This window comes from Zonotrichia leucophrys, chromosome Z, assembly GCF_028769735.1.
Source record: "Zonotrichia leucophrys gambelii isolate GWCS_2022_RI chromosome Z, RI_Zleu_2.0, whole genome shotgun sequence".
Classification (NCBI taxonomy): domain Eukaryota; kingdom Metazoa; phylum Chordata; class Aves; order Passeriformes; family Passerellidae; genus Zonotrichia; species Zonotrichia leucophrys.
In genome coordinates this window covers 56445787-56473508 of record NC_088200.1, presented here as the reverse complement: position 1 = coordinate 56473508, position 27722 = coordinate 56445787, and the positions used below count along the sequence as shown (strand labels likewise).

Below are 27722 nucleotides of genomic sequence, written 5' to 3'. Positions count from 1 at the left end.
AAGGACATAAGATGAAAGGCAGAAACAACATGTAGTCATAACTTCAGACCCAGAAGTCATTTGAGCAAGCAAGCATAAAATCAGGAATGCCACGTCATCTGGCCAGGTTGATACCCTGAGGTAAGCTGAGTTCTGAAGACTGAGAAGCTCATTCCCACCAAAGGGTGCAAGGCTCAAGCAGGAACAGCAAAACCTTTAACCACGGGTAAGTTTTATTGCCCATGTGCACCATTACAACATGCACTGCGCTGTTTTACAGCAAACGAGGGCTAGCTCAAGATATAGATATGGTGCCATGTGCTGCAGAGGTCTCAGAGCTGGGAGGCTGTTCATCAGGGGCAGGGCAGACCACCCAATAAAGCTGGTCTCACATGGTACCATTCCCCTCTAATGAGTAAGAATATGGATACGCAAGAAGAAGTCACCACAAACCTTTAGTGTTTGATACCTTGATACCACTCTCTGTTTATCACTAATTATCTTTTTTTTTTTTTTTATTTTGCATTTCTTCTACTATGGAAAAAGTAGGATGTTATGTTAGCTTTACTCTTAACATTAAAATGCTCAATTTGAAAGCACTACCTTTACTATAAATTTGAGTCATTACCATATGTTTTGGAGGCCCAAACTTCCTTCAGTGACTCAGTTACCACAACTTCTAGATAAATATTATTGCAAACAAAGCTGTATGACAGATAGCTGAATTTAGTGAGCAACAAGAGTTCAAGATCTGGAAAATACAATGGTTTTATACATCCTAAACTTGTTGTAAACTTGTGTTACCAAAAACATGACAAATAGACATACACAGTATTATAACAGTATCTGGAATGCAGTTCTGATGTGAATTAATGCTTAATATTCCAAACATTCCAGAGAATCAAAGATCACCTATAATATACTTGTGTATAAAATACTTTTTTATTGTGATTTTTTTATTACAGAATAAATAAAATGAACACAAGTACACATGGCAGCTCCTTTTCTACCTGTAGACTGACCCATGCTTTTCTTGAGCAAAAGTTTACAGCTACCTATGTCAGATTACATTGCATGCTAAACAAATAAGACCAATTCTAGTCAAGCAAACAAAGACACTAATCCAAAGTCTATTCAAAATAAATAATTTGTTTTTTCTTTTCGCCATTGGAGGAGATACCACTGAACTTTCATCAGACAGCATTCTTCTCTATGAGCATCAATAAAAGCAAAGATACAATCATCATTTTTACTTACCAGAGTGTCCTTCAGCAACAGTTTCTTAGGTAAAAAGAAATAGTTTTTCATTTATTTTTTTTTTGACATGTTTCAATATCTTTACCAGGCCTGCAAATGAGAAAGAATCAAAGCAACTGGACTACAAAAGAAACACAGGCAGAAGGTGAAGTGGAAAGGTTAATATCTTAATGCAAACTGCTGATGTCATTGCTCCTCCTGTTCATTCCCCAAAGGTTCAATAGGCAATACTGTTTGGTGGCTTTTTGTAAGGTGGCTTATTGTAAGGTGGCTTTTATGTGCGCTGCTACAGACACTTCTTTCCCAAGATTTTGGTGTGGGTAACCTCCGAAATTGTGCAGAAATGTATCATTATGAAAGAAATGTGAACATAGGTAATCCAAAGTTCAGTGCTCTTGCAGACTTCCCTGAGCCTCCATTCTAACTCCTTATTCTAAGTGCTAACTAAAGAGCATTTTAAGATATTAAAACAGAACACAAATTTTATTTGAATTTGTAGGAATAAATGATGTTTTCAACTAGGCATAATATCCATACTTTTTATTCAGCTGCAGCAGTGAGCTGTGCAGAAATCTATCTCTCTTTATCTGGGAACAAATGTTCAATACAGCTTCAGGTGTAAGAACTGGTCTCTTCTTCCACAATACTGTGGCTAAGTCAGGAGCTGTAGAGGAACAAAATAGCACTCTCTGCAGAAACAGGGATGAAGACGGTGGGTTCATTACAAGTTCATTACCTTGAATTCTGAAATTGAAAGCTATACCCTAGCTCAACCAATTTTTTATTTGTTAATGGTCAGGCTCTCACAATTCATTTTAAAGACTCATACTTTTTGTCTTGATGGACACACACTAGTAGGAAGCAGATAGACTCAAGTATCCAAACTAAAAAAAGAAGTGCAGTCTATTTGGAAGCACTTTTTCGCTTTGGCTTGTTTCAGAACATAGGGCAACAACACACTGGAACACCTGAACCCAGCAGTGTCGAAAAGCTGCCTAGGAATAACAACAGTTGTATCTGGTCTTAAAAAACCTTGTCCTTCTGAGCAGCCCTACACTGCTGCTGTACATCATGGTGAGCTCAGCTTCTCTAAATCATTTACCACTTCTGAAAATGATGCTCCAAAACCTAAGCATGTTAAACAGCAGCAAGAGTGGTAGTGAAACGCAGGTGCAACTTCGCTGACAACAGAAGGATTTACAACCGTCCATCATGAGTAAACTACATTCCTCACCAGGCCACCAGCAAACATCTCACAAGAGATGTGTGTTCATTCTGAAGTCTTCAATGCTAGGAAGAGGCATGACTTCACCTTAGGAGACTTCCCAGTAGTGAGGCACATGAGATAATAAAATCAGTAATGAAGGCAGAGCACTTAAATAAATGAGACAAAGCCAACCCTCAAAAAATAAAGCAAAATAATATCTCAGATGCAATGACTGGAGAAGGTACAGCCTGTGGCAATGCAAGTGATAGCTAGTGTGCTGCAACAGGCCAGTCACTAACAGGGAAAACCACTCCTCTGGAAAGTGATATGTGTAGAGGACTTAGTTGAAGGAAAAAGATCACCTTCACCTTTTTTGATTTAGTCTTGCCTTTTTTTTTCCTTTAAATCCTAGAAACAAAAGTTTTCAGCACATAACACCAAAAAATACCAGTTTTCCAGAAAACAACAGTTGCTTAAGTGTTTGTGGAGAAGTGCAATATAGAGGAAGACTTTAAACTGTGTTAATAACTATCAAAAATGCCCTGTGAAATCTACTAGCTATTTCATTGCCTTTCTTTAGTTTCAGAATTTATTATGATACAGTAGAAAATTTTACTAGCTATACAGAGATTTGTGTGCCTGGAAATATTTCAATTCTGTGTAATAAATACATGGCGAGCTCAAGTTACATCTTGACATAAAATACTTCATACAAAGCATGGGAAAACATTTAAATGAATGATTTCAGTCTCCTCCATCAGGAATTCGTGTTATGCTGCATTCTAAAATACTTGTGCTTTACATTGTTCCATGTGAAGAGGTGATGGAATGGCTCATCCTGAAGGATACCTCTATCCAAATGGATGACAAGAAGATGATCAGGACTATTTAGCAAGGATTCACTAAAGGAAAATCATGCTTGACCAGCCTGATTGCCTCCTACAATGGGACAACTACCTGGACAGAAGAGATCAGCGGATATTTCCTACCGTGACTTCAGCAAGGATTTCAATAATCTCTGATGGGCTCATCGGTAAGCTCAGGAAATGGAAGCTGGATGGATAGATGGATGGATGGATGGATCTGCAATTCCAATCTTGAATGTAAAAGGAAAAAAATACATACAAAGAAAAGTAAATTTTTCTGAGTGCTGCAGCAAGATTATAGAAATATAGCAAAAAAAAAAAAAACCCTCTGGCATTCCAGCTGGTCCTGGGAGATCAGAGGGCCTGAGTGCATCTGGGCTTCATTTCTGATTGTAAACAACCAGGCACTGTGGGTCTGGTCATGCTCAGTGAGATCCCAGGTGCAGAGATAGCGAGGGTTACACCAGAAACCCGGCCACACTAGCAGTGCCAGATTCACGAATAGTGTGGTTCATGAATTCAGTGCTGGAAGTTTGGTCGAGCTCAAAAAGAACTTTCACAAACACAGATGAACCAATAGTGTGGTTTATAGAAACAATGGTGTTCTGGTTCCAGCCCAAATCAGCAGGAGGGGGCATGGCCAGGAATCATGTTATTTGGTACCACTTTATGTCACTGCCTGCAGTGGGGAACAGGGACTTTCTCACTTCCAGGGGGAAGGGCATCTGTTTTTGGAGGAACAAAAGGTAGGGTGGTGTGGGGAACCTGTCACATATTGTTCATTCTCCCAGTTCATGGTGAGCATTTTTGCATGCAAATTATTCTCTTTTCTTTATACTTTTGTTTTTACTATTTTTGCTGTGAGTGTTCATTATCATACCTTATCTCATTGCTGTTTCCAGCAAATTAGTCTTGTCTCAACCCAATTTTCACCTTTTGTGCCTTTAATTCTCAACTCCATTCCCAGAGGGGTAAAAGGGAGGGGAAGCCAAGCAAACTGCATGTGGTTTGGAAGAGTCTGTAGGGGGAAACTGAGTTAGGGAGTACCATTTCTAGACCACAACAAACAGGTTGTAGATTCCTGTTAGATTGCTGGGGATAAAGGCAGTAGACTTGGAAAATACAAGTGCATAGGCTACGTACAAGTGTTCCAGGTGCTCCTGGATGCATGCTCTGATACAGCTAGAGGCAGATATCTCACTAAAGAGGTGTTCTTCTTGGGAAGAAGAGCCAGTTCATAGACTGGTCTGCATGGCAGAGGATTTCAAATGCCCATTTCCACTTTTGGGAGAACTGGGGGTGAGACTGCAGTCAAGTATCCTGTTGCTTTTGTCTTAAATGGTGGGGGAGGGCAAACACTTAATATATAAATCAAGGACATTAACAATTACAAAGAGAAAAACTGTGGGGTTTAAGCAAAATGGAACAGAACCAGTAGCATCACTCCTTATTCCACTGCTGATTGCAGTGATAATGGTCATCCAGCAACAAAAGTCATCCGGTCTCTGCCTTGTGACCTATCACTCCCATCAGGTGGCTATCACATCCACATAATCCCTTCACTGAATATCTCCCATCAGATCTCATGGTTTTAGGTCTCATTCCTACATTATTTGTGCCATGGCTGCAGTCACACCTTCAACTCAGGGCCTCCATCACACCTGTACGCAATCAATTTTTTGGGGTATCCCTATAGGGAAATTCCTTATCCCTCTCCTGAACACATTCCATTTCCATCCACCCAGATGTTATGTGTAGCTGATGGATCATTACACGTGATTTTACATAACTGCCTATTATTAAAGCAAAGCAGTCAATATTTAAAGAACCACAGGGGGAAACAGTCTACTAAAAATTTCCACAGCAATGAGTGACCATTTGAAAAGGGTGTCCATCACTGATACTCTCCATCCTTCTTCCAAGACACGTTGTATTTCATCTGTATTATGATGGACAGTGATCAGAGCCTTTTATCCATTTTCATGAGTCTGTTTTAACGGTTGTTGTAAATCATCATGTCATAACAACTGTAAGATGTGACAGGACCTGGATAATTAAGGACACAATTCTAACAAAAATACAAGCATGAATTCAAGTGATTAATTTTATTTCTGGCAATATTATTTACAAATACATGATCACAAAGGGTTCACACAGAAATACATTCTTTTCCCATATGTCCAAATATAGTGTCAGAAGTTATCATGGATATCCATCAGGACTTTGAGCCATTGGCCAAGCAGAAGGTAGTGGTCAATGTCTCAGAGTCCTGATGGACATTAGAGACAAGTGGTGTCCTCTGAGGTCCATACTGGGACCAGTGTTATCCAATATCTTCATCAGTGATACAGATGAAGAGATTGTGTGCACTCTCACCAAATTTTCAGATCATACCCAGGTGAGTGATGTGGTTGACACACCTGGAAGTCTTCCAGAGGGACCTGGACACACTGGAGAATTGGGCCCATAGGAATCTTGTGAGGTTTAACAATCCCAAGTGCAAGGTTCTCCACCTGGATCAGGACAATTATGGTGAATGAGAGGCTGGACATGGGCCAGCCATGGCACTCCCAGCCCAGAGAGCCAAATGTGTCCTGGGCTGCATCCAGAGCAGCGTGGGCAGCAGGGCAGGGAGGGGATTCTGCCCCTCTGCTCTGCTCTGGGGAGAGCCCACCTGGAACCTGCATCCAGCTCTGGGCTCCCAGCACAGGGAGGACATGGAGCTGTTGGAGTGAGTCCAGAGGAGGGCCACTAAGATGATGAGAGAGATGGAGCACCTCTCCTATGGGGAAAGGCTGAGAAAATTGGGATGGTTCAGCCTGGAAAAGAGAAAACGGGCTTCCAGCACCTGAAGAGAGACTACAAGAAAGATGGAGACTTTGGGCAAGACCATGTAGTGACAGGTCAGGAGTGAATGGCTCTAAGCCAAAGGAGGGGTAGGTTCAGGTTAGGTATTAGGAAGAAGTTCTTTACTATAAAGGTGGTAAGGCACTGGAACAGGTTGCCCAGAAGCTGTGGATGCCCCATGCCTGAAGTGTTCAAGGCCAGGTTGGATGTGGCTTTGAGCAATTGGTCTAGTGAAAGGCGTCCCTGCCTGTTCCCGGGGCTGGAACAGTCAATCTTTAATGTCCCTTCCAACCCCATCCATTGGGTGCAAATGCTTAGCACAAGACCATGCAGATGATGTCAGCTCTCCCGTCAATGATCACCTCTATAACCCCATTGCAGAGGGCCATTGCACTTGGCAGGCATGATTTGCCCTTAATGAAGCCACACTGGCTGTCACTAACCGCCTCCTTATTTTCCATATGCCTTAGTATAGTTTCCATGGGGATTTCACGAGGCACAGAGGTGAGACTGACTGACCTGTAGTTCCACAGGTCCTTATTTCACAAGATCACAGAATCACAAAATGGCTAAAGTTGGAAGGAATCTCGGCAGGTCATTTTGATCCAACCTCCCAGCTTAAGCAGGATTATTCTAGACCCCATGGCACAAGATTGCATCCAGATGGTTCTTGAGTATCTTCACAGAAGGAGATCCAATAATCTCTCTGGGCACACTGTTCCTCTTTGTGATCACCCACACAGTAAAGAAGCTCTTCCCATACTGAGGTGCAGCTTTTCTGCTTGCTGTATTGCTTGGCACCACACAGAAGAGCCTATGTCCATCGTCTCGGCACCAACCCTTTAGATATTTATAGACATTCCTGAGGCTCCCTTCTCAGTTGCCTCTTCTCAAGGCTGAACAGGCCCATCTCCTTCAGCTCTTCCTGGTGAGAGAGATGTTCCAGTCACCTCATCATCTTTGTTGCCCTCTGCTGTACGTGCTCCGGGAGCTCCATGTCTCTCTTGTACCGAGAGGCTCAGACTGGGACACAGCACTCCAGATGTGCCTCACCAGGCCTGAGGAAAGGGACAGGATTACCTCCCTCAATTGCTGAAATTCCCATTTTAAAAAGGGAATTTGTTTGAGGAATATAAATTGCTTCTCTGAGAGCGATGCTTTCCTTTGCCTCTTCTGTTGATGTTTCCTGACCAGTCCTGTGTAGAACACACTGTCAGCGTCACTGGATTCAGGATGTTGTTATGGAAAACGGAGAGGTGAACTGGAACGCCTTTTAAAGGCGGGGTTGCTGCTTCAGCCGCTGTGCGCCCGGCGGCGGCTCGGCCACTCAGGGACATGTACCGCATCGCTTCCGAGAGCAGCCTTCCTCCGCCCCGCAGGGGCGGCGGGCGGCTCCCGCCCCTCTGAGGGCGAGGGAAGCGCCGCCCCCGCCGCCGCCGAGCGCACGGGGCCATGTCGGCTCCGCGGGCTGCGGCGCGGGAGCGCGGCCCGGGCCCGGGGCCGGAGCCGGAGCCGGGCGGCAGCACGCAGACATCGCACCGGCTGCTGGCCTACAGCGACGCGCTGCTGTCCATCATCGCCACTGTGATGGTGAGCGCCCGGCGGCGGTAGGCGGGGAGGGAGGCAGGGAGGGGGAAGCCTGGGGCAGCCGCGGCCGGTCCCGGCTTTCCGGGTGGCGCCCGTGCCTGCCCGGCCCGCCCGGCTCCGCGCCCGCTGTCGCCATGTGTCGGGGCCGTCCCGGAGAGGTGTCGGCTGTGCCGGCCGCGGCGGGCCGGGCCATGGCCAGGGAGCGGCTGTGACTTCCAGAGCTTCTCCTGGCTACGCGATCCGCTGGCCCCTGAGGGTTGTGTGGTTTTAGGGAAGTGCTCAACAAGGAAAAGAACGTCATGTGCTAATAAACGTTTTGTTATTTCAGATTTTGCCGGTGGCTCACACAAAAATACATCCTGACCAGGTATCACGTGCCGTTTGTTGTTTCTTGTGTCCTCGCAAGTAGAAGTAACACCCTCGTTTAGCACGTAACATCCTCTCCATAGATTATAATTAATTACTTTTCTATGAGACCTGAATTGCCCATTTGGCCAAAACATCTTTCAAAAAGGATCTGGTCTTCTTGGTAATAAACCATCACTGAGAGAAACTTACATAGCACAATCTGAATGCTAGTTTTAAAGTCAGGTTCATAATAAATGTAATTTGAATAAACAAAGGTGGAGAAAGAAGACTACAGGAAAGAAATTAATTCTGAGAATACCCAGGAATTTTAGGAAACAATAATTTGAGAAATTTACCGGTTTTTTCTTTTGTTGCTATTTATTTTTCTACTCTTAAATAGACATAAATCTTAGTTTAAGAAGCTCAGATAAGATCTGTATTGCAGCAAATATACTGTATGAGTCTGTTTAAGCCACTGTAGTCGTATTTGGAAAATTTGCTGAGATTAGGCCCTCTCCTTACTGCTTTTTAACAATGGTCACATGAAACCTCTTCAATGCTTCTACTACAGAATTCAGTGCTGTGAAAGTAAAAGAGGCATATTGTGTCCAGTCCTCTGAAATGCCTTATTATAGTAATAGTGATGAGAGAATGCATAAATGAGTAACAAGGTGAATAGAGCATTGGGAAGCCCTTTTTTACAGATTGATGAGATGTGTTGATACATCAAATGCCATATTTCAGCCTATTTACAAGTTCCTAATAAACTCTTTTCTCTGCAATGTGCTAATGAGTTTGTTGAATGGGAACTGCATTTTTGGGAGGCACTTTTCAAAAATACATTATATTGTTGTACATCTCTTTTTCAGATGTTGGTAATAATTTTGTAACATAACATTTATATTTTGTTTCCTTGGGTGTCACTTTCTGTTTCAGAAATTAGGTGAAAGTGTTCAGCAACTTCTTCTAGCAAAAATTGCCGTTTACTTGATGACCTTTTTAATAGTCACAGTGGCATGGGCAGCTCATGTAAGGTAGGAACATGGTGTTTAAATCTAAAGTTAAAAGCTAGAAAGTGCAGGAAATAACCATGTCTCTGATGTATTTCTGTCTTGCTGCCAGACTTCTGAATTGTCTTTTGTTGAATAATATTAGAAAACCATTGTAAAGAAATGCTACTCTTAGCAGGGAAAAGCTACTCTTACCCCACTGCCATACTCATACAGAGTAAAACAAGCATTATATATCTTTTAGAGTTATTTTCCTTCTTACCTTGAAGGCTAGATGGAATTAGACTTCTAATTCTGCTGAAAAGAACGTGAATTTGTAACTTGCATGCTCCACAACAAAGGAACTGATATAGTGCAGCTGGCCTAAAACTCATCTCATCTGTGCTCAGCAGTAGTTGTTGCAAAGTCAGTTGTAATGTTGCAGCTTCTGTACTTCACAGAGCTGTGGACACTCCCACCTGCCGTGTCTTGGTGGTTAAAAAGAAATTAGCATGCAGGCGTCATGCTGGAACCACAGCAGTTTTTGTTTGGATTTTGAAATTTACAAATGTCGCTATGCAAGTAGATTGGCTGCATTCCAATAAAGGTGTGAAACTGTAATTCAGTATTTGAAGCTGAATCCCCACATCCATTCCTTTAGTCCAGTGCTTTTCTTTGCTTGTATAAGTAAATGCTGAGGTACAGTCTCAGGGTTTTGTGGAGGGTGATGGGTCCTGTTCATTCTAAGTGATAGTTTTGTGAATGAGGAGTCTCATTAACAAAATCTGGGGACATATGCAAGGAAAGCTTTTTCTTTGTGCGCTGTGTCTTCAGGAGAAATTATTCTAAACCTTAAAATTTTGAAAATATTCTGCCATTCAAATAGAAACCAGGTTCTTAATAATTGCTCCATTATTGAACTTCACTGTATCTCGCTTTTAAGATTTTTCCAACAAATGTTACTCTCACATTTGAGCCTCATGAGTTTTGGTGGTACCTGGAATACTTGTATTAATTCTGTAGAGAAGGAAATTGGGTTCCCCCATACTACCATAAATGTACAATTTATATGTAGTGTTGTAGAATATATTTTGTGAGTTGGCTTGTTCACTTTGCCTTGCCTTGACAGGTTGTTTCAGGTGATAGAACATATAGATGATGTCCTGGCTCTTCTAAATCTGGTGAGTGTTGTCATAGAAGCTGGATGGTTAACAAGCAGACACAGGTCACTTAAGTGTGTCTGTGAATATCCAAAAGTTTCTACATTAAATAGCATAACTTTGCCATATTTCCAGGAAAATACAAAGATCTTTAGTTTCACTGTGACTGATTGATAAATAACTTGCTTTTAACTTGCAAATGTTTTACTGTAAACCAAAGGAAGCTCTGCAGCAGGTTAGTCTGAAGTTCATCTGGGGGAACTGAGTATTTTGCAGTGTTGTTTCAAACTCTGTCCTCTGAAAGTATGCAATCACACAGTTATTCTAATTTTGTTAATAAAAGCACTGTTGGAGCTCCATGAGATAAAACTAGAGGAAATTATTTTAGAAGAACAGCCTAAGGCATCTAATTCTTACCTAATGTAGCTTTCAAAGCAATGTGTTTCTTTATGCTTTTGTTTGTTGGGTTGGGTTTTTGATTTTACTTTTTTAGATGCGAAATAGTTACGATTAGTTATTAACGTTCTTGACAAATCCGAAACAACTGTTTAGAGAGTGTGGTAAATTTAGCATTTAGAAAGAAGTCTCGTAAAAACCATAGCAAAACTTTTACCTGGGGTATTGGTAACACAGGAAACTGTAGTGTTTTCTACAACAAGCTTGTACAATTTGCCTAGAGAACATGGAAGATGTGTACAAAAGCAGCCATTTGCTGTCAAAACTTAGCAACTTCAGAAATATGGGTATTTTTCATTATGCAGCACAAGCATCTGATCTCCTTGTAAAATACAAAGCTAGCAATGCCCTCATTAAAGATGTGTCCAGAAAATACATACTGTTTCAAAATGCTTATTTTCTGTTTTAGGCTTGTATGATGATCATAACCTTCTTGCCATATACAGTAAGTAATTTTCTAAAATCTGAAATTTGTTTAATTACATTGTTTGTTTCTTCATTTATTTGGAAAGACTTTACCAAAGTATTCAGAAACGCAGGAAAGCGTTGTTATATATTCAGAAACGCAGGAAATCCATTGTCATCGTTAACTCTTGCTTCTTTAAAATTCATGAAGCTATTTTATAACCTTCAAATACTTCATGTTCTAGACCTGGCAGAAAATGGGTATTCTAGCAACAAAACTTACAGTTATGGGAAGTCATAGTATCATAGAATAGTTCAGGCTGAGAGGGGCCATTGAAGGTCCTATAGTCCAACCCCTGCAAAGATCAGGAACATCTTCAACAAGATGAAGTTTCTCAAAGCCCCATCCAACCTCACCTTGTACATCTCCAGGGATTGGGCAACTGTGCCAATGTTTTACCACCCTCATGGTAAAAAATTTCCATGATTTCTTTTAAAAAAGCAGCTGTATTGAAGAAGGTCCACGTTATCTGATAAGAATTTTGGTAAGATAAATAAAACTGTGTTTTAAACTCCACCTTATATGGCAGGACATTTTCCTTTTGTAATTTAGACCAAGTTTGTGGTATCACTTCTGATTTGCTCTGCAAGGTTGATTCTGGCAGCTGAGGGTTTATGTTTAAAATCTGCACAATTTTTGGTCATATGACCTTAAAAGAATATTTGCAAATGAATACTATATTAACCGAACAAAACAGTTGATTAAAATGCATCTTGACAGTTGTATGTGTAAGTAGGACAGGCACCTGTTTCCATGTGGGTATGTATGTCTTATATGTAGTCTGCAAAAAATGAGGCTGTGGTCACTAAGACAATGTTTATCAGCAAGAAAACGTACTTTTCATTTTGCCTTGAAGCTGGAATTTTTTTTAGAAAGCTGTCCATGTTACCTAACACTACACCCTGCTTTTCTTATTTTCCTTTTTTTAATTTTTTTTTCCTTTTTCATCCTCCTCTAAAGAAGCTGCAAAAATTAATACAACAGGGAGCCATGGAGGTAGACAAAATAAAGGATTCAAAAAGGTATCCTAATATCAAGAATTTTCACAGCTATGATGTCATGTCAACCAAAACCAGTTAAGCTTTATGCTCAGGTACAAGCCACTCTGGAGGCTCTTTATTATGGAGGCACAGTGCCAGAATGGCTAAGGTTTCGCACTGTCAATGTCAGAGCAGAACCATCTCTCCAGATGCCTTTGGTTGGGATGCCTGCATGTATTTGTGGCTAGAAATAACATTTAATGGAATTATGATGAAATGCAAATTATTATGTAGATTTATGAATATTTTCAATATTGAATGAAGAGTGCTTCTGTTTCTCTACTGTTATTCCTGCATTGCTTCTTAATTAAATATATGATCTTGTTGATTTTTTTCCAGTTTTCCTTAATGGCCTCCTTTCCAGGGGTACCTTTTGGCATCTTCCTGTTCAGTGTTTGTGCTGTTGTCATTGGCCTTATACAGGTATTGGAGCTCTCCATTAGCATTTTCACTTTTACGTAGACTTTCTTGTGTAGAACTGAAATTAAGCTTCTTAGTGAGTGGCATAAATTGCTAAATATGTTATTTGTATAGCATTCTTTTTCAAAGTTATGCCCATTATGATAATACAGTACCTGTATGTAAGACAAAAGTTCCCTGTCCTGTGAAGCTGTTTTTTGCAACTAAATCAGCTGATCTCAGTGTTCACAGAATTCCTTTCCCACTCTTTGCAAAAATGCCTTCGGGAAAGAACAGTTGAGTTTTCGATGCAGCAGTGGGTGACGGAACACAGGTTTTCAGTCTGAAGTCCAGCAGCATTCTTCCTCCTGGTGCAGAGCTTTGTTGCTTTCAGTTCCTCGTTACAGAGGTCTTCATTCCCCTTCATCAAGGATCAAAGGAGGAGACTAAAATCTTCACTTAAATCTTTGAGTGTGTTGTCAAATCTCAGAGTTTCTAGGACCAACTTTCCATATGGGAGTGAAGAATAAGCTTGGAAGTGTTTCAAAATGTGTTGATTTATAGTTCTATGTCTTACGTTTGAAATCCTTCATATATTTTTATGTAATAAGTTCAGTAATGCTCTTTTCCTTGCAGGCTGTGATAGTAGCATATGGATTCTATCACCCACACTTACTGAATCAACAGATACAGGAATCTGAAAATCAGAATTTCTATAAACGTCATATCTTAAAGATTATCCTGAGAGGACCAATTTTATGCTTTTTAGCAGCCATCTTTTCTTTTTTCTTTATTCCTTTGGTAAGTTGTCTCGGTTGACAGAAAACTTTGATGCAGCAGTTTGTATTAGCTGTCTTTAGGACTGTGTATGAAAAGAGTGATGTCTGTGTTAATTATGCACACTTTCTCCATTGCTAGTTCTAGTATAATAAAGCCTTGATCTTGGCCTTGTTATGGAGCGATGCAAGGGCCTGGGAGCCCCATCCTTCTGGGAGGCAGAGAGCCCAAATGCCCAGGCAGCTCGCAGCCGTGGCTTCCCTTAGGAATCCCGGTGATTGTCAGCTCTTTAGCAATTATCAGCTCTCTTAGGATCTCAGCTCTCTGCTTGCTGGCTAGGGTGCCCTTGGCTGAGGCTTGAAGCAGATGCGAGAGAGGAGAAGGAGAAGTCGTGGTGTTCCACAGCAATGGTTTATTGGGGAGTCTGGGAAGGGTCCAGTGACAGCTCTTCTTCTGTCTGATGGGCTAAAACAGCCCCTTTTTATAGCATAAAGGGGGATCCAAACATCTCCAATAGTGGGGGTTAGGGAAAAGTGACCCATGGGGTTACAGAGATAAGCTTTGGGGCGGAGGGTCAGAGACAGGAACTTATTTTGCTGTCTCATCATGACTCAGCGGTTCCTACTGTGAAGCCTCAGTCCTCCATGGAGCTTTCCCAACTTCTATGGAATCTGCTACATTCCAGGGTGTTGTTTTTTGCATTGAATATATTTTATCACATATATCAAGCTGTAACTTGATCCATGAGTTTGTATGGTGTAGAAAGAATATTCTGCTAAATTATTACTTGCTGTGCCTGATTTTTTGTTTGTTTTTAGCAGATCTTCCAAACTCTATGTTAGTATCTTGCGCATCAGAAGTAGTTGAGGAAATTTATGTGAAATGAACACCACATTGCACAAACTGAAGAAAAGTGAATGCAATTGCTGCACTAACTTAGAGTGTAAGAGCAAACAGAGAAGGGAGACCAGTTAGGCCACCTGCCTCTCAAGGACTGCTTTTACATAGCCTTTTTCTCTTCCATCTTTAGTTGATGTCAGTGAATTGCTCCTACTTATTAATACAGCTTTAACTCTTTTCTGGAACCCCTACTGAAATCTAGTTTTTGAATGCATGCTGAGCTTCCATTCCTCTTGTTCTTTAGAAAAGATGGATTTTGAGAAAGATTCCACAGGAATTGGCAGTATTTAAATAATCCCCAAGTTTGTGAGAAATCAGGTTGCTCTTGATGAAAGGGGCAGTTATAAGTCCAAATATGAAAAGGCCTAGTTTTGTCTGAAAATATGCTTTCCTCTTCTTCCTCACTCCGTTCAAAACTACCAAACCATAGTTTGGTTTTTGTTTTTAATATTAACAATGGTGAAATTACCCTCCAAGTTGCTCCTATGCTTAGACCTGTGCAAAACCTCTGAACCAATGTGTTTTTGTGACACAAACAGTAGAATCTTAAAGTATCATGAATTGGAAGAACCCATAAAGGATTATGTGGGATAATTCTTCAACTTCCAAAGTAGTTATTCCTGCACTTTTTGTCAGCAGAATTATTTCCCTCCTTGTTTTAGTTTGCTTCATTACTGGTACTAAATTAGCTAGGAAAAAGCAGTATTTGGTTCCACATACATTATTCAGGAAGTGAATGAGCATTTCAGCTGAGCCTTTTTCTTTTTGAAAGTCAAGATTTCTTTTTCTCAGTGTTATTAGTTCTAAGATTGAGAGTTATAGTTTCATACTAAATCTGGAAAGTAATTTATATTTTTGATAACTATATTTAAGCTGTTCATTTTCTTCTTCAACAGTCTTATGTACTTCTTGGACTTGTAATCATTTTTCCGCATCTCAGTCGATTAATTACATGGTGTAAAAACAAAATTCTTGGTAAGTAACAAAATTCCTAGACATATGTTCAGATTAGGTTGTCAACATGTTATGCAGACAGCGTAGAATGAAGTAATTTCAGTTCTGCTTTCATTTTCAGTCTGGGAACATAGTGATTTTAGGGTTTATTGATTCTTCTAAATGGTGAATACCCTAAACCCTTCTTCTAATAGTAGGGTTTATTGATTCTTCTAATAGCTTCTAAACAATGTCTCCCTTGCTCCCTAATTTCCCCTCATTCCCATGTGATGAGATTTGTGTAAGGCACAACACATTGTAAGATCATTTTTCCAGTGCAAAACCTTTCTTTTTTGTCCTGATAGTGCTAGTGCATGCGGACACACGTATGAATGACAGTGGCAGGCCATCTATCCCTTTTCCCTCCTCAAGAGGGAGCATGGAGATGGAAGAACATAAGGAAGAAAGCTCTGTGCCTTTACCACTTCCTTCCCCGCAATGCTGAATAGTCATACATTTTCAAACAGGCAAGAACTGCACCTGTAAATCAAACTTTCTCACAATAGTTAACTGTTCAGGGTATTACTAATTACTCATTAATCTAACTGCTATAATGTAAAGATGTGCCTTCACACGTCTCAAGTTAACCTAAACTCATGATTCCTTCCCTCATGTGCTTTCTGCCCTCCTTGTGTCAGGAGTAACAACTGCACAACCATGGCAACCTGAGCTGCCCTTAAACCCTGCTGAGAAAGAGGTTGGCATTGCTAAAATAAAAGGAGCAGGGGATATCATGCAACCTACTTAGCTGAAAGGTGCAGTGTCCCTCTGAGAGAGACCACAAAACCACTGAGGAGATAATGTCTTTGTTACTGACACTCCCAAGCTGGGGCAGAAGAATAACACCTTTGTACTTCTACTGTTGCTGTTCAGACTAGTACAAGTCTGTCTGTTTCCAGTGCAAGTGTGAGCATACTCTTCAGTCCCCATGTGGCAGCAATAACAGGCAGAAATGTTCTAAAAGGATGAAGCCAGACTCAGAGCCTAGAATAAACACATACAAATATTGTCCATGCTTATTGTGATGGGGCCAGTGTGGTTTGCAGTCAGGTCACATATCCACCTCACCCTATCAGATGGCTGAAATACTGCTTTACTGAATTTCTTGTGAATGCACCTGCTTTGCATTCCTGTGGAACCTTAACCTTTTATATATATACCTGAAGCAGTGTATTTTCGCTAGCTAGGCACTTCTGAGTTCCCTCTTTAGAGATGTGTTCAACATTTCCTATAAAAACTGCACCTTTTGACAAAAGGCTTGAATTATTTTAAGTGTGTTCAATATCCTTGTTCAGCCCCCATGGTTTTTTTCAAGACAGGTTTTTCCTACCATGTAGTCCAAGTTCTCCAAGCTGTTATAGTGGCCCTAGAGCCATTAGGCCTTCCTGAAGTACAGCATCTGATTTGTTCAATTACAGCTTTGAGTCATTATTAATGGCTTGCCATACAGTTTAAAGGAAAGAGCTTTTTTTTTTTTTTGTTCCTGAAGCACTTGCCTTGAAAGAAACATAAATTTCAGGGAGAGGCACATATGCCAAAAAAAGTAGAGTAACTGACATCCTTTTGTCAGTAGAGTGACTGACATCCTTTTATCTAAAGAAAAGTTTAGGCAGATAGGGAAAAGAGGTGGTCACAGTAGGTTGTTGAACGATCTTATTTTATACTTCTTTTCATGATTAAGCATCTGGATTTGTTTCCAGGTCAGAGAGGTGAAGAGGAGGAACCTCATAGCTTAGAAACCTTCACTTTTTACCTCAGTGAGCCTCTGAGTAAGGAACGAGTAGAAGCATTCAGTGATGGAGTCTATGCCATTGTAGCAACCCTGCTCATTTTGGATATATGGTAAGGCTTTGTGCTGGTTCTTACACTTTGTCTTGTAAAATATATAAACTTCTGTTCGTGTGTAACATTTGAGGAAATAAAATTAATCAAACATTGTGTTTAACTTCCAAAATCTGCAGTGGTTACTTTAAAGTATGATTTTCTGGAACGACACAGAGCACAAACCAAAGATACTTTTAACATCCACATTCCAGTAATGATGATTTGTGTGCATAATACATGTTGGGATGTAGAGTCTTGAAGAACAAAGCTTCCTTTTTTTGCTTAGTTATGTTTTCAGATGAAAGCTTTTTGTGAATAAAAGCTGTTTAGTCTCTGTATAGACTTTAATAACCCGAAGGAATGCCGACCTGCATTCAGATTTCCTTATATATATTATTTGAAACACTGTTTCTAAATTACTAGAGAAGAACGGGGTGGATTCCTGTTGTTCACTACTTTCTCAAAGTAAAGTAGCATAATTCAGTCTTCCTCCAGATGTGTTTTTATAACAGGAATATGCAAAGTAAATTAATTTTTCTCTCCACAGTGAAGACAATGTTCCTGACCCCAGAGAAGTTGAGGAGAAGTTCCATGGCAGTCTTCTTGAAGCTTTAAGTGAATATGGGCCAAACTACCTTGCTTACTTTGGCTCATTTGTTACAATTGGTCTCCTGTGGTTTGTCCATCACTCTCTTTTCCTTTATGTAACAAAAGCTACCCGGTTAATGGGACTGCTCAACATACTTTCATTGGCTTTCATTGGTGGGCTTCCGCTAGCTTACCAGCTGACCAGTGAATTTGCAGAAAAGTCTCATAATGAAATAGAAGCCATTCAGGTCAGCTGTGTGATCACTTTCTTTGCCAGCATATTTCAGTTTGCAATATGGACTACAGCCCTTCTCAATGAAGAGGAAACTTTGCATGCCTTTGCTAGATATGGTGGCAAGGAGCATGCCTTCATGTTTGCCAAGCTGGCTCTTTACCCTTGCGTAAGCTTGGGGGCCTTCTTTCTAACTTGCTTGTTAAGTGAATTTAGCACTGCAATTTTCCATCTTATGCAGATTGTAATCCCGTTTGCTTTTCTTGCCTTGCGCATTTTTGTTAGAATTTCTTTAACTGCCATAAAGTCTGTGATGTCTCTCTCCAGACGGAAGGTGGTATTGTTAGAAGAGGAGGAGGCATGTTTGTCTCCAAACGAAACACTGTCCTAAATTTCTGCACAGTGCATGTGAAGTTAAGAGATCAGCTTCAGCTCCTCTGACTCGCATTATATTCGTGTGTGGATTATATTGATGTAAACCAAAGCCTGTATTGACCACAACTGGGGCATATTTATGTTTAAGCTGGCCGTGCTCAAGACCCTGTCACCAAAATCTGCTATTGAAAATATTGGATAAAGAGGGGATGCAAAGAAAAACATGTTCCCCTTCTTTTAGTATTGCCCTATAGAAAAAAATGCTGCTTGACATGTAACTGCAGCAATGATCAATTAAGAAGTGCGCAGATACCCAGGAAAATGGCAGCCAAACACAGAAGTTGGTTGAGTTTCTATGTAAGAGAATATGAGGCATGGAAAACACAGAGACATCTGGATTTCTGGATGGTACATCAGAGGAGAACATGTGTGCATACAAGTTACTGATTTTTTTTTATTATTTTTTTCAATGTTAAAATTTTTAATGGTTTTTTTCAATGGTCTGTCCTGCGTAGTCACAAACAGGGGATAGCAGTTGGAAATCTAACTGTTTGAGTGGCTCTGTGTGAGTTTAGATGGGAGTTGCAATTGTGATAGCAGTCTTCCAAACCATCTGAACACAAGTTCTTTGGCCATATCTTTTCTTTTTTTAAAAGTGTGTAACAAATGAGGAATCATCTGGCTTTGCATCCAAGTTTCAACTAGCTTTGATATTTTCTGAGGGAAAAGAGCTCTGTGATTAGATGTAAGTTTTTTTCTGTTCTGCAGAAGCTTCTTGTCTGAAGTGTTTTAATTTCTCAGGCTTTTTGTGTCTGTTTTTTGTCTGGCAATGGAACATTCTTCTGTTACTCAGAAGGCATGGTGTCATATTCAAGGAGAGTATGAGACTGCAATGTGTGAGAGTTCCACATCAGGTAAAGGAGTTAAGCTTTCTCCTGAGTTGTGGACAAGGGGTCCCACAGATTTCTGAGTCTCAGGAAGACAGCAGAAGAAACTAACCCCTAGAAGTTCCTGTCCATGATAATGTTGAATTTTTTTTTTTTTTACACTTACATGGAGCTGGATAAGTATTGTGCTTTTCAAATCATCTAAACTCTGGCTGCCTTAGAAGCCATTACATTTCCTTCTGGCAGAGTGATTAATTTGTATCTTGAATTATCTTAGTGCCTGACAACTTTAATGCCATAATTAAAGGCATTTGGGGAATTTTGTTGTTCATCATGAAAAAAAAAAGTGGCAAAATATGCCTGAAGAAATTACAGGTAAAAAACAAATATCTCGTTTCAGTTGAGATCAGTCTTGAAAGCACTTGTGCTTTTGTTTTGAAGCACCTTGATGCCGAATATGTCATTGTGAATATTACATACTTCTCATGAAGAGTATGTTCAGCTATTCAAGGGGATTTATACCTAGTCGTGGTTAAATTACTTCCATTGTGTTGTGTATAGCAGTTTTTCTGATACTTAATATAAGCACTTTTGGTTCTGTATGGTTTTGTTTCTAATGTGCAGCAGACACATAGTAGTGAATATGTGTATTTGTAATAAATTGCAATCAGTGAAGAAACAAAACTTCAAGCCATTTATTTCTTCTCTGTAGGTGAACTTTAAGGCCAATGTCTGTAATTAAAATTAAGTTAGGTGGGTTTTTCCTACAAGGTCACCAAGGTCCCTTCCAACCTCAGCAGTTTTGTGACTTTTTTTAACAAAATACCAAAATGTTTTTAATGTGATGTAAAGAAATGTTGATTCTACTTTTCATGGTAGCTGAAGAGAATGAAACCCAAAAACTAGCCAAGGAGTTTCATTCAGTGTCTATAAGGATGCTTTGTATAAAGCCATGTATAAATATTACAAGGCACTGTACTCGCTCAATAATGCTTTTTTGTGTGTGTGTGTGTGTGTATGCATCATTTTGGTTGGTTTGGTTTTTCTGGGTTGGTTTGTTTCTGATTTTTTTGTTTACCCCACTTACAAATAAGTAATTTGTTCTGCAGTTCTGCAGAAAGAACAGTTTTATTTTTGCTTGCAGTCAAAATAGCATTATTCAACCCAAATTTGGTAATATGTCAGAACCTAAACCTAAGGACAAACATGATATGAGGCTTTATATAAAGAGAGGTCATTTAGCATCATTTCAGGTTCTTTAGAAACAAACTTCATCCATTTGAATTCTGTCATTCTCAAGTAGGAGATCATTCCCAAATATAACTGTAACTAGTTGTTCTTGATAGCATTGCTAATGACCACAGGGTTTTGTATCTCTGAAAATTAAACTGAAATGCAGTAATTACAATCCCAGAACCACAGAACCGATGTCATTGAAAGGGGCCTCTGAAGACCATCTAGTCCAACCCTCCAGTTTGAAGCAGGGTTGGCCAGATGGGTTGGTTGCAGAGGTCTTTGTCCAGTCGGACTGAGCATCTGCACAGAGACACCACAACCATTTAATGACAGAATCATTAAGGTTGTAAGAGACCTTAAGATCATCCAGTGCAGCTGTTCACCCAGCAGTGCCACTGTAACCCCGAGACCACTAGACCACATCACCTGCACCCGATCCTCATGCCTGTTGCACACCTCCAGGGATGGTGACTGCACCACCTCCCTGGCCAACCTACACCAATACCTGACTACCCTGACAATGATAAATATTTCGAGTATATGTTTTCAAAGTGCTCAACGGGTTAAAATGTACAATTACCCCTATGAGTTAAAAAAATAATTAAAAATTAAAAAAATAAAAGAATGGTTATCTTTTGTTCCATTTAAAAGGAATTTCCTGCCGTTCAGTCTGTGTGCATTTGTCATTGAAAAACATGGATGAGATCCCCTCGATCCTTCTCACAGGCCGCATCGCAGCAGCTCCCTCAGCCCCTCCTTGTAGGGGAGACGCTGCGGCCCCTCCGCCGCCGGAGCTCTTTGAGGGAGGGACCCGCGACGCTCGGGAAGCAGAGGGCGGCGCCGCATTTGGCTTCCCGGTCACGGCTGTTCCCACCCCTTCCTCCCGCCGCGCTCAGTTCCGGCCGCCGCCGCAGCCGCCGCCAGGATGATCCCGCCGGTGCAGGTGTCCCCGCTCATCAAGGTGAGAGCGCTGGGGGGATTGCCGGGGCTGTGCCGGGGGCGCGGGGAGGGCGGCCCGGGCCGGCGGGCCGGGGCGCGGGGCTGCGGGAGCCGGTCGTGCCTGTGGGCTGAGCGAAGGGCGCGTCCTTGTCTCTGTTCCCGCAGTTCACCCGGTACTCGGCGCTGCTCGTGGGGATGATCTACGGCAAGAAGCGATACGGTGAGTGCGGCGTCCCGGGCGGCCGCTGCCCGCTCCCCCGCGCCCGCCCCGCAAGGGCACCTTCAAATGTCCCGGCCGCCATTTCCCTCCCTCGGCCCGGCCGCGGCCCTGCCGGGCGGCCCTGCTGGTGTGAAGGCACAGATCCCTATGAAATGTGCTTTTCTGCCAGCAAAACTGGCTTCTGCTCCTTTTTGATCGAGCCCACAAGAGCGGAGCTTTCCGCCGGGGGTTCGGGAAGTTGTGTTTTAAAGGGCTTGTGTTGATGGCAGACTACCTGAAGCCGATTGCTGAAGAAGAGAGGAGAGTAGAGGCGGAGGAGAAAAAGAAACGTGAAGAACTGGAGCGAATTGCAAAAGAGCTTGCAGAAGGTAGTTCCTCGATTTAGTATATTCCTCCCACACTGTGTTGCAGGCGTTAGGCTGCAGGACTGGTGTTCCACCGCAGTGCTCTTAAGAGAAACTGGGGCCTGCAGCTAATCCCTGGAGGCGAGGGTTAGGGCCGTGTGAGAAGTAAATAGTACTGCTGTCTCATTATGCCTGCATTTTGAAAAGCTTGTCAGAGCAGAACGTAACACTTTTGCTAAATGGCTGAATCTCCACCAAAAAACAGACTGCGAAAAGATGCTCGTTATTCTGTGAGGAAAACTGAATCTATATATCAGCTGTGCTGGCTTGTCTCTTTTTCATCTGGATGTGCAAGCCCTTTGCTCCATGAAGTGTAGGAACCTCACAAATATGACTAAATATAAGGCATAGGCAATGGTACATAATTGCAACTTGAGACTTTTAAGTGGCATCACACGTGTATTGCTAGAGGTCAGCTTGCAGTGTTAGAGCTGCTTTTGTTGTATCTCATGCAGAGGGTGTGCTGGAGGGCATCATTTGCAGCTAATACTGCTGCTTTTGTTCTCATTCCCTTCCACCGGAGTATTCCAGCTGCAGTATTCCTGCTGCAGCATTGTTTCCCTTGTCCTTAGGATTATTTCTTCTGTTCCCTGTATGGGTCTAACAGAGGATTTCTTCCCGTCTCCCATACAGAGGAATGTACTCTCTAGCTTTGTTTCACCTAGGGTTTTTAGGTAGACTTAAAACTAAGAAGAATTTTAAGAAAATTGATTAACAACTCAGGCTGTTCTTCGTGCAGATACACGCTCTGTAACTCTTCCCGTACAAAAGAACATTTTCATTGTTCTAAACAAAATTATTGTTGAACAAAACACTATAATTAACTACACATACAGAAATTAAAATATGTTTTGTCTATGACTTACTGGAGAGAAAGCTTTTTGCCTTCTTAAATACATCATCTCTATTGGTCATGGACTAAAAGAAAAAACCGGATCTTTAAGATGTTCTCTAGTTAGATTAAACTTTCTGTATTTATGGAGGTGGAGGCTGTGCTGTAATGTTGCCAGGCCACTTAGTAAGGAAATGTTCATTATTATTATTGCTTTAGAATGTTTAATCTGTTTAAAAGTGGCACATAGGTGACAGGTCTGTTGTTCCCAACAATGGGTTTGATCTGGTTTTTTTTCAGAAAAAAAAAGTTGTTAAATTCTCTTTGTGTGCAATGCAGTTGCTCAAGATTGTTCCTTAAAATGGACATACCTGCAGTGGTAGCTTTTTCTGAGCTCATTTGACTTGTTAGTTCAGAAAACCGTCTTTCACTGCTGAGTAAACTTAAAAGTTTGCCATCATCCCAGAGCTGTTAATTACAATTCTGTTGAATAAACAGAAGTGAGAATCATAAATACTGGCCAGAAGGAAATTACATAAGGATAGGCTTTATGTTTGTTTTTTTTTAATGCTTTGCATGTTTTTGTTCTGCGAGGCTAAGAGCTTTAACCATCTTTGTGTTTTCTTCCCTTTTAGCAAGTGAAGATTCCATACTGAAGTAAACAACAGATTTCATCTGAATTTTGCACATGGAAGTACATGGCTAGGCTCTGAGCTGTCCAATGGTTTTTGAACTCTGTGTGATACTCTATCAATAAAATACTTACTACACTTCAGTTGGTATTTTTTGAGTGAATTGCCCAGAACAACAGTAAAAATAGGGATAGAATGTGACAGGAAGCAACTGTCACAATGTAGGTATTGTTGCAACTGAAATACTCCATTGTATTCCCCCGGCATTAGCCAGTTGCTACCCCCATTATCCACAGGTAATGATTGTGATCAGAAAATACATAAAATTTTATATATATGGGCAGGTGGGGGAGACTGGCAAGGCACTGACTGCCTGAATCTGTTACTTAAATGGTTTGACTGGGGAGTTTTGTAGAGTCATAGAATGTCAAGGGTTGGAAGGGACCTTCAGCATCATCTAGTCCCAGCCTCACTGCCATGGGCAGAGACACCTCTCACTACATCAAGTTGCTCAAGACCTTATCCAGCCTGGCTTTGAACAGTGCCAGCTGTGAGCACTCACAGCCCAGAAAGGCAATGGGAAAGAAAGGCAGCCCAGAAAGGCAAGCACCCACAGCTCCCTGAGCAACCTGTTCCAGTATCTTGCCACCCTCCCAGAAAATAATTTCTTCCCAATATTTGATATAAATTTCCCTTCTTTCAGTTTGTACCCATTACACCTTGTCCTTTCACTACAGTTGCTGATGAAGAGTCCCTCTCCATCTTCCCTGCAGGACCCTTCAGATACTGCAGGATTGCCAGTAGGTTCCCACACAGCCTTCTCTTTTCCAGGCTGAATAGCCCCAGCTCTCTCAGCTTGTCTGGGGGAGGTGCTCCAGCTCTCTTACCAATGTTGTGGCTTCCTCTGCACTTGATCCAACCGTTCCATGTTTATTGCTAGGGGCACCAGAGCTGTTCTCTGTACTCCAGGTGGGTCTCAGCAGAGCAGAGGGGCAGAATCCCCTCCCTGGCCCTGCTGCCCACACTGCTCTGGATGCAGCCCAGGATCCTTTTGCCTTCCTGGGCTGTGAGTGCTCATGGTGCTCCTCACCGCTTGGTTTTGGTGCCAAACATTCAGAGGGTGCCCTTGATCCCACTGTACATGCTGCTGACAAAAGTGTTGAAGAGTATTGGCCCCAGTACTGACCCCAGAGGGATATCACCTGCCACTGGTCTGCATGGACAATGAGCAGTGAATCACAATTCTGCATTTATGTCATCTTTTTTTCAGTTTTGTTATCACAGTGCTCAATTATTGCTCAATTCTTTCATGTGGCACTCAGGTTTGATTCTGGCTTGTCAAGCTATGTTGTGACCTGAGGAATTGGTGCTGAGTCATTAGTCAGATATTCTAAACAGTACAATTCCTCAAAACTAAGTTACAGACAAATTGTAATGTATCTCTTTCATAAGGAGTGACCTGCTACACATCTTAATTATGCAAGAGAGGTCTGCCACGCTTTCCACACGCTTTCCATGAACTGGCTGTGGGCAAGAAAGCTGTCCTTGTAATTCCTCTTAGATGGGGAAGAATTCTGAGGTGGGGTGGGAAAGATACTGTGTATCTCTTTACAGCCATTCCAGAGGGACTAAATTAGTTCTCTGCCACCCCATTCTGGCTAGACAATAGATGACTGTCTAGGTTCAAGCAGAAAAAAAAAAAAGGCCAAGAAAGGGAAAGAAGCAATGAAGATAAGTCTTTCCTTTCAAAGAGTTTGAGGGGGAAGACTTTTCATGTTTATTCTGTATTCTGGAAAACACTACATCCACATGTTCTGCTGGAACTACATTTGTGTGACTCCTGAGTACTCTGCTGCTTTGTGAAAGGGAATGGAATGGTTTCCTACTGAATCTAATGAATGTTTTTTCTATTCCTATAGTTTTGTAGAAGGAGTAGAGGAAGAGGTACAGAGAAAAAAGATCTTCCTCTTGCAAGTTTTATGATAGAGGATGGAAACAACTCAGCCTAGACTGAGTGAATCTAAAATCTTGGATCTAGTACTCTCTGAGCTTTCCTTGTACAGGATATGGATACGCTGGTGGGACAAAGCCCCTTTACAGAGCACCAAGACATGCAATCCATCTGCTTGAAAGGTGGAGCTGGGATCCATACCCTCCCTGTGGTGTTCAATACCATCTCTTTGTTTGAAGAACTGATTGAATGTTGGGTTGTCCCTGTTCCTCCTGCCTGGGAGAAGAGGAGCACTTCCCGGCTTAGTTCAAGTCAGGCTGTGGCCAGTTCAGAAAAGACAACAGCAGGCATTTCTCTCAGATATACAGGAGGTGGCTGAAGGCATTTTCCAATCTCCCTGTCAGTTTTTCCCTCCCTTTCCGCCAGAGCTGCGACCTTCACAGCTCTGACAGCCACAGAGGCCTTGTATGTGCCCCCACTTCTCTTTCATGGCTTATGTTGCCTTCTAATGGCACAACTGCTGTTTGGCCCTGCTCTGGCAGCTGCATAGTTCTGCCAGTTGTGTTTTATCAGAAAGAAGGTATACCCTCAGGCATATGTGTCAACACTCCCATGTTGTCCTGGGGGTGACTTTATAATGCTTGTATCCCCATTCATGTGTTTAGCCCAGAAATAAGTTTTGCACCTTTAAGATTGATTCTGAGAGTGAAGGGGGAGAGAAGAAGTGCGCAGTTTGTTACCAGAAACTGCACTTGCTCCCCCACGTCCTTCTCCTAGACTGTGCTGTCTGCAGCACAGACAGCGGGACAGAGCTCTCTTTTATTTTAGTTACTTTTAGCTAGCTGAGGCAGAGAAGTTCCCTGGCCTGTGGGTTTTTTCCCTTTTCTTTGGACCTGTTTAAACCTGCTCTGGACTGAACACCCAGGGGAGCACCGGCAGCTGCACCTGTGGCCCACCGGCCGGGCCTGGGCCGCGGCATTTCCAGCACCTGAAGGACTGATCAGAGACTGAGTGAGCTCAGCTGCAACCTGGGGAGGGACTTTCTGAGTTTGTCATCTCTTTTGGACCAGCAAGGGGTTTTATTGTTTAATATGGGATTTTTTTAAATAATTGTTTGTTTGTTTGTTTGTTTTTGTGCTGGTGAATACTTTGCCTGTTAAATAAACAGTTTTTTCCACTTTTCTCCAAGTAAATATTTTCCTGAACCAGCTGGGGGAGGGGCCACTTGAATCTGCTTTCTAGAGGAACCCCTTTAGAGGTTTGCTCCCAGATTTGCCCTGGAGGGAGAGTTTTGCATTGTTAGATACAGTTGTGCTTCACCAGAAGGAAGGAGATTGGCATGATAAAAAGTATTACCCTACCTCTGCAGGATCTGCTTCTGATGTGCCTTTTTTCCCTATCTGATGTGAAAACACTTTGTTTAAGACATCAATCCCAGGTTATCGTGGAAACTGGCTCAACCAGCCCACCCAAGAAAAGTTCAGTCCACCACACCTGAGAAAACAGTGGACATCTGTTTTCTGTGGAAAACAGAAAACAGTGGAAATCTGTTTCTTGGCCCTCACTCACTGCTCCCATGGCAAAGGTCCACCCCTAAGAAACAGCCTCCTCCACTGGCACCCTGCTCTTGAGTGTCCATGGACACCCCCTGCATGCATGCATGCATATTCCCATTTGGAAATATGTGGCAGCATGCCCACCCTGAGGCTGTGAGGACCAGCTGTGCTCCAAATGTATGCGGGCAGCCAGGGCACAGTCCCCCAGAGCTCACAGGGGGCGATGGGCTGGCACACCGTGCTCCTTGTGTGAGCAGCCCTGCTGGAGCACCCTGCAGGGCTCTGAGTGCCTCACGCTGGTTACGGGGAGCAGGAAGGTTAGCCTCCAGGTTTTATTTCCCAGAAAACATTTGAGAACATAAGGAGCTTTTCTCAGTATTTAAGTGTACGGTGTCTTGTGGTGATCATCAAAATCCCACTACTTACCACTGTGCATTACAATAACCTGTGGCATTTTTCCCGCTTAAAAAAGAAAAGAAAGAACAGAATTTATTTGATGACTTCTGTGGTATGATAAAACCTCCCACATGGTCTTCTGCTCTTGTGAGACCCCACCTGGAGTCTGAGACTATTTCCAGTGCCCTAAACATAAGCAATAAACATGGAACGGTTGGATCAAGTGCAGAGGAGGCCACAACATTGGTAAGAGGGCTGGAGCACCTCCCCCAGACAAGCTGAGAGAGCTGGGGCTATTCAGCCTGGAAAAGAGAAGGCTGTGTGGGAACCTACTGGCAATCCTGCAGTATCTGAAGGGTCCTGCAGGGAAGATGGAGAG

The 27722-nt window shown here is 42.0% G+C and overlaps 2 protein-coding genes across 2 annotated transcripts; both read left to right on the top strand.

Annotated features, from left to right (window-relative positions):
* The first annotated feature begins 7441 nt into the window (after nucleotides 1–7441).
* Nucleotides 7442–21088, top strand: TMEM175 (transmembrane protein 175). Its single transcript, XM_064735578.1, has 10 exons — nucleotides 7442–7746; nucleotides 8072–8110; nucleotides 9028–9125; nucleotides 10210–10261; nucleotides 11106–11141; nucleotides 12542–12625; nucleotides 13238–13402; nucleotides 15175–15253; nucleotides 16972–17113; nucleotides 17643–21088. The coding sequence occupies exons 1-10, from the start codon at nucleotides 7609–7611 to the stop codon at nucleotides 18304–18306; spliced, it is 1497 nt and encodes a 498-aa protein (XP_064591648.1). The 5' UTR covers nucleotides 7442–7608; the 3' UTR covers nucleotides 18307–21088.
* Nucleotides 21089–21221: 133 nt separating this feature from the next.
* ATP5ME (ATP synthase membrane subunit e) lies at nucleotides 21222–23583 on the top strand. Its single transcript, XM_064735579.1, has 4 exons — nucleotides 21222–21374; nucleotides 21518–21572; nucleotides 21842–21940; nucleotides 23444–23583. Exons 1-4 carry the CDS (start codon nucleotides 21339–21341, stop codon nucleotides 23467–23469), a joined length of 216 nt encoding a protein of 71 aa, XP_064591649.1. The 5' UTR covers nucleotides 21222–21338; the 3' UTR covers nucleotides 23470–23583.
* Nucleotides 23584–27722: the final 4139 nt, after the last annotated feature.

Coding starts and splice junctions, on each gene's coding strand:
- TMEM175 (XM_064735578.1), top strand. CDS start 7,609: ATGTCGGCTCCGCGGGCTGCGGCGCGGGAGCGCGGCCCGGGCCCGGGG. Junction 13,403..15,174: donor CTTTTTTCTTTATTCCTTTG/GTAAGTTGTCTC, acceptor CTTCTTCAACAG/TCTTATGTACTTCTTGGACT. Junction 15,254..16,971: donor GTGTAAAAACAAAATTCTTG/GTAAGTAACAAA, acceptor ATTTGTTTCCAG/GTCAGAGAGGTGAAGAGGAG.
- ATP5ME (XM_064735579.1), top strand. CDS start 21,339: ATGATCCCGCCGGTGCAGGTGTCCCCGCTCATCAAG. Junction 21,573..21,841: donor CTACGGCAAGAAGCGATACG/GTGAGTGCGGCG, acceptor TGTTGATGGCAG/ACTACCTGAAGCCGATTGCT. Junction 21,941..23,443: donor TGCAAAAGAGCTTGCAGAAG/GTAGTTCCTCGA, acceptor CTTCCCTTTTAG/CAAGTGAAGATTCCATACTG.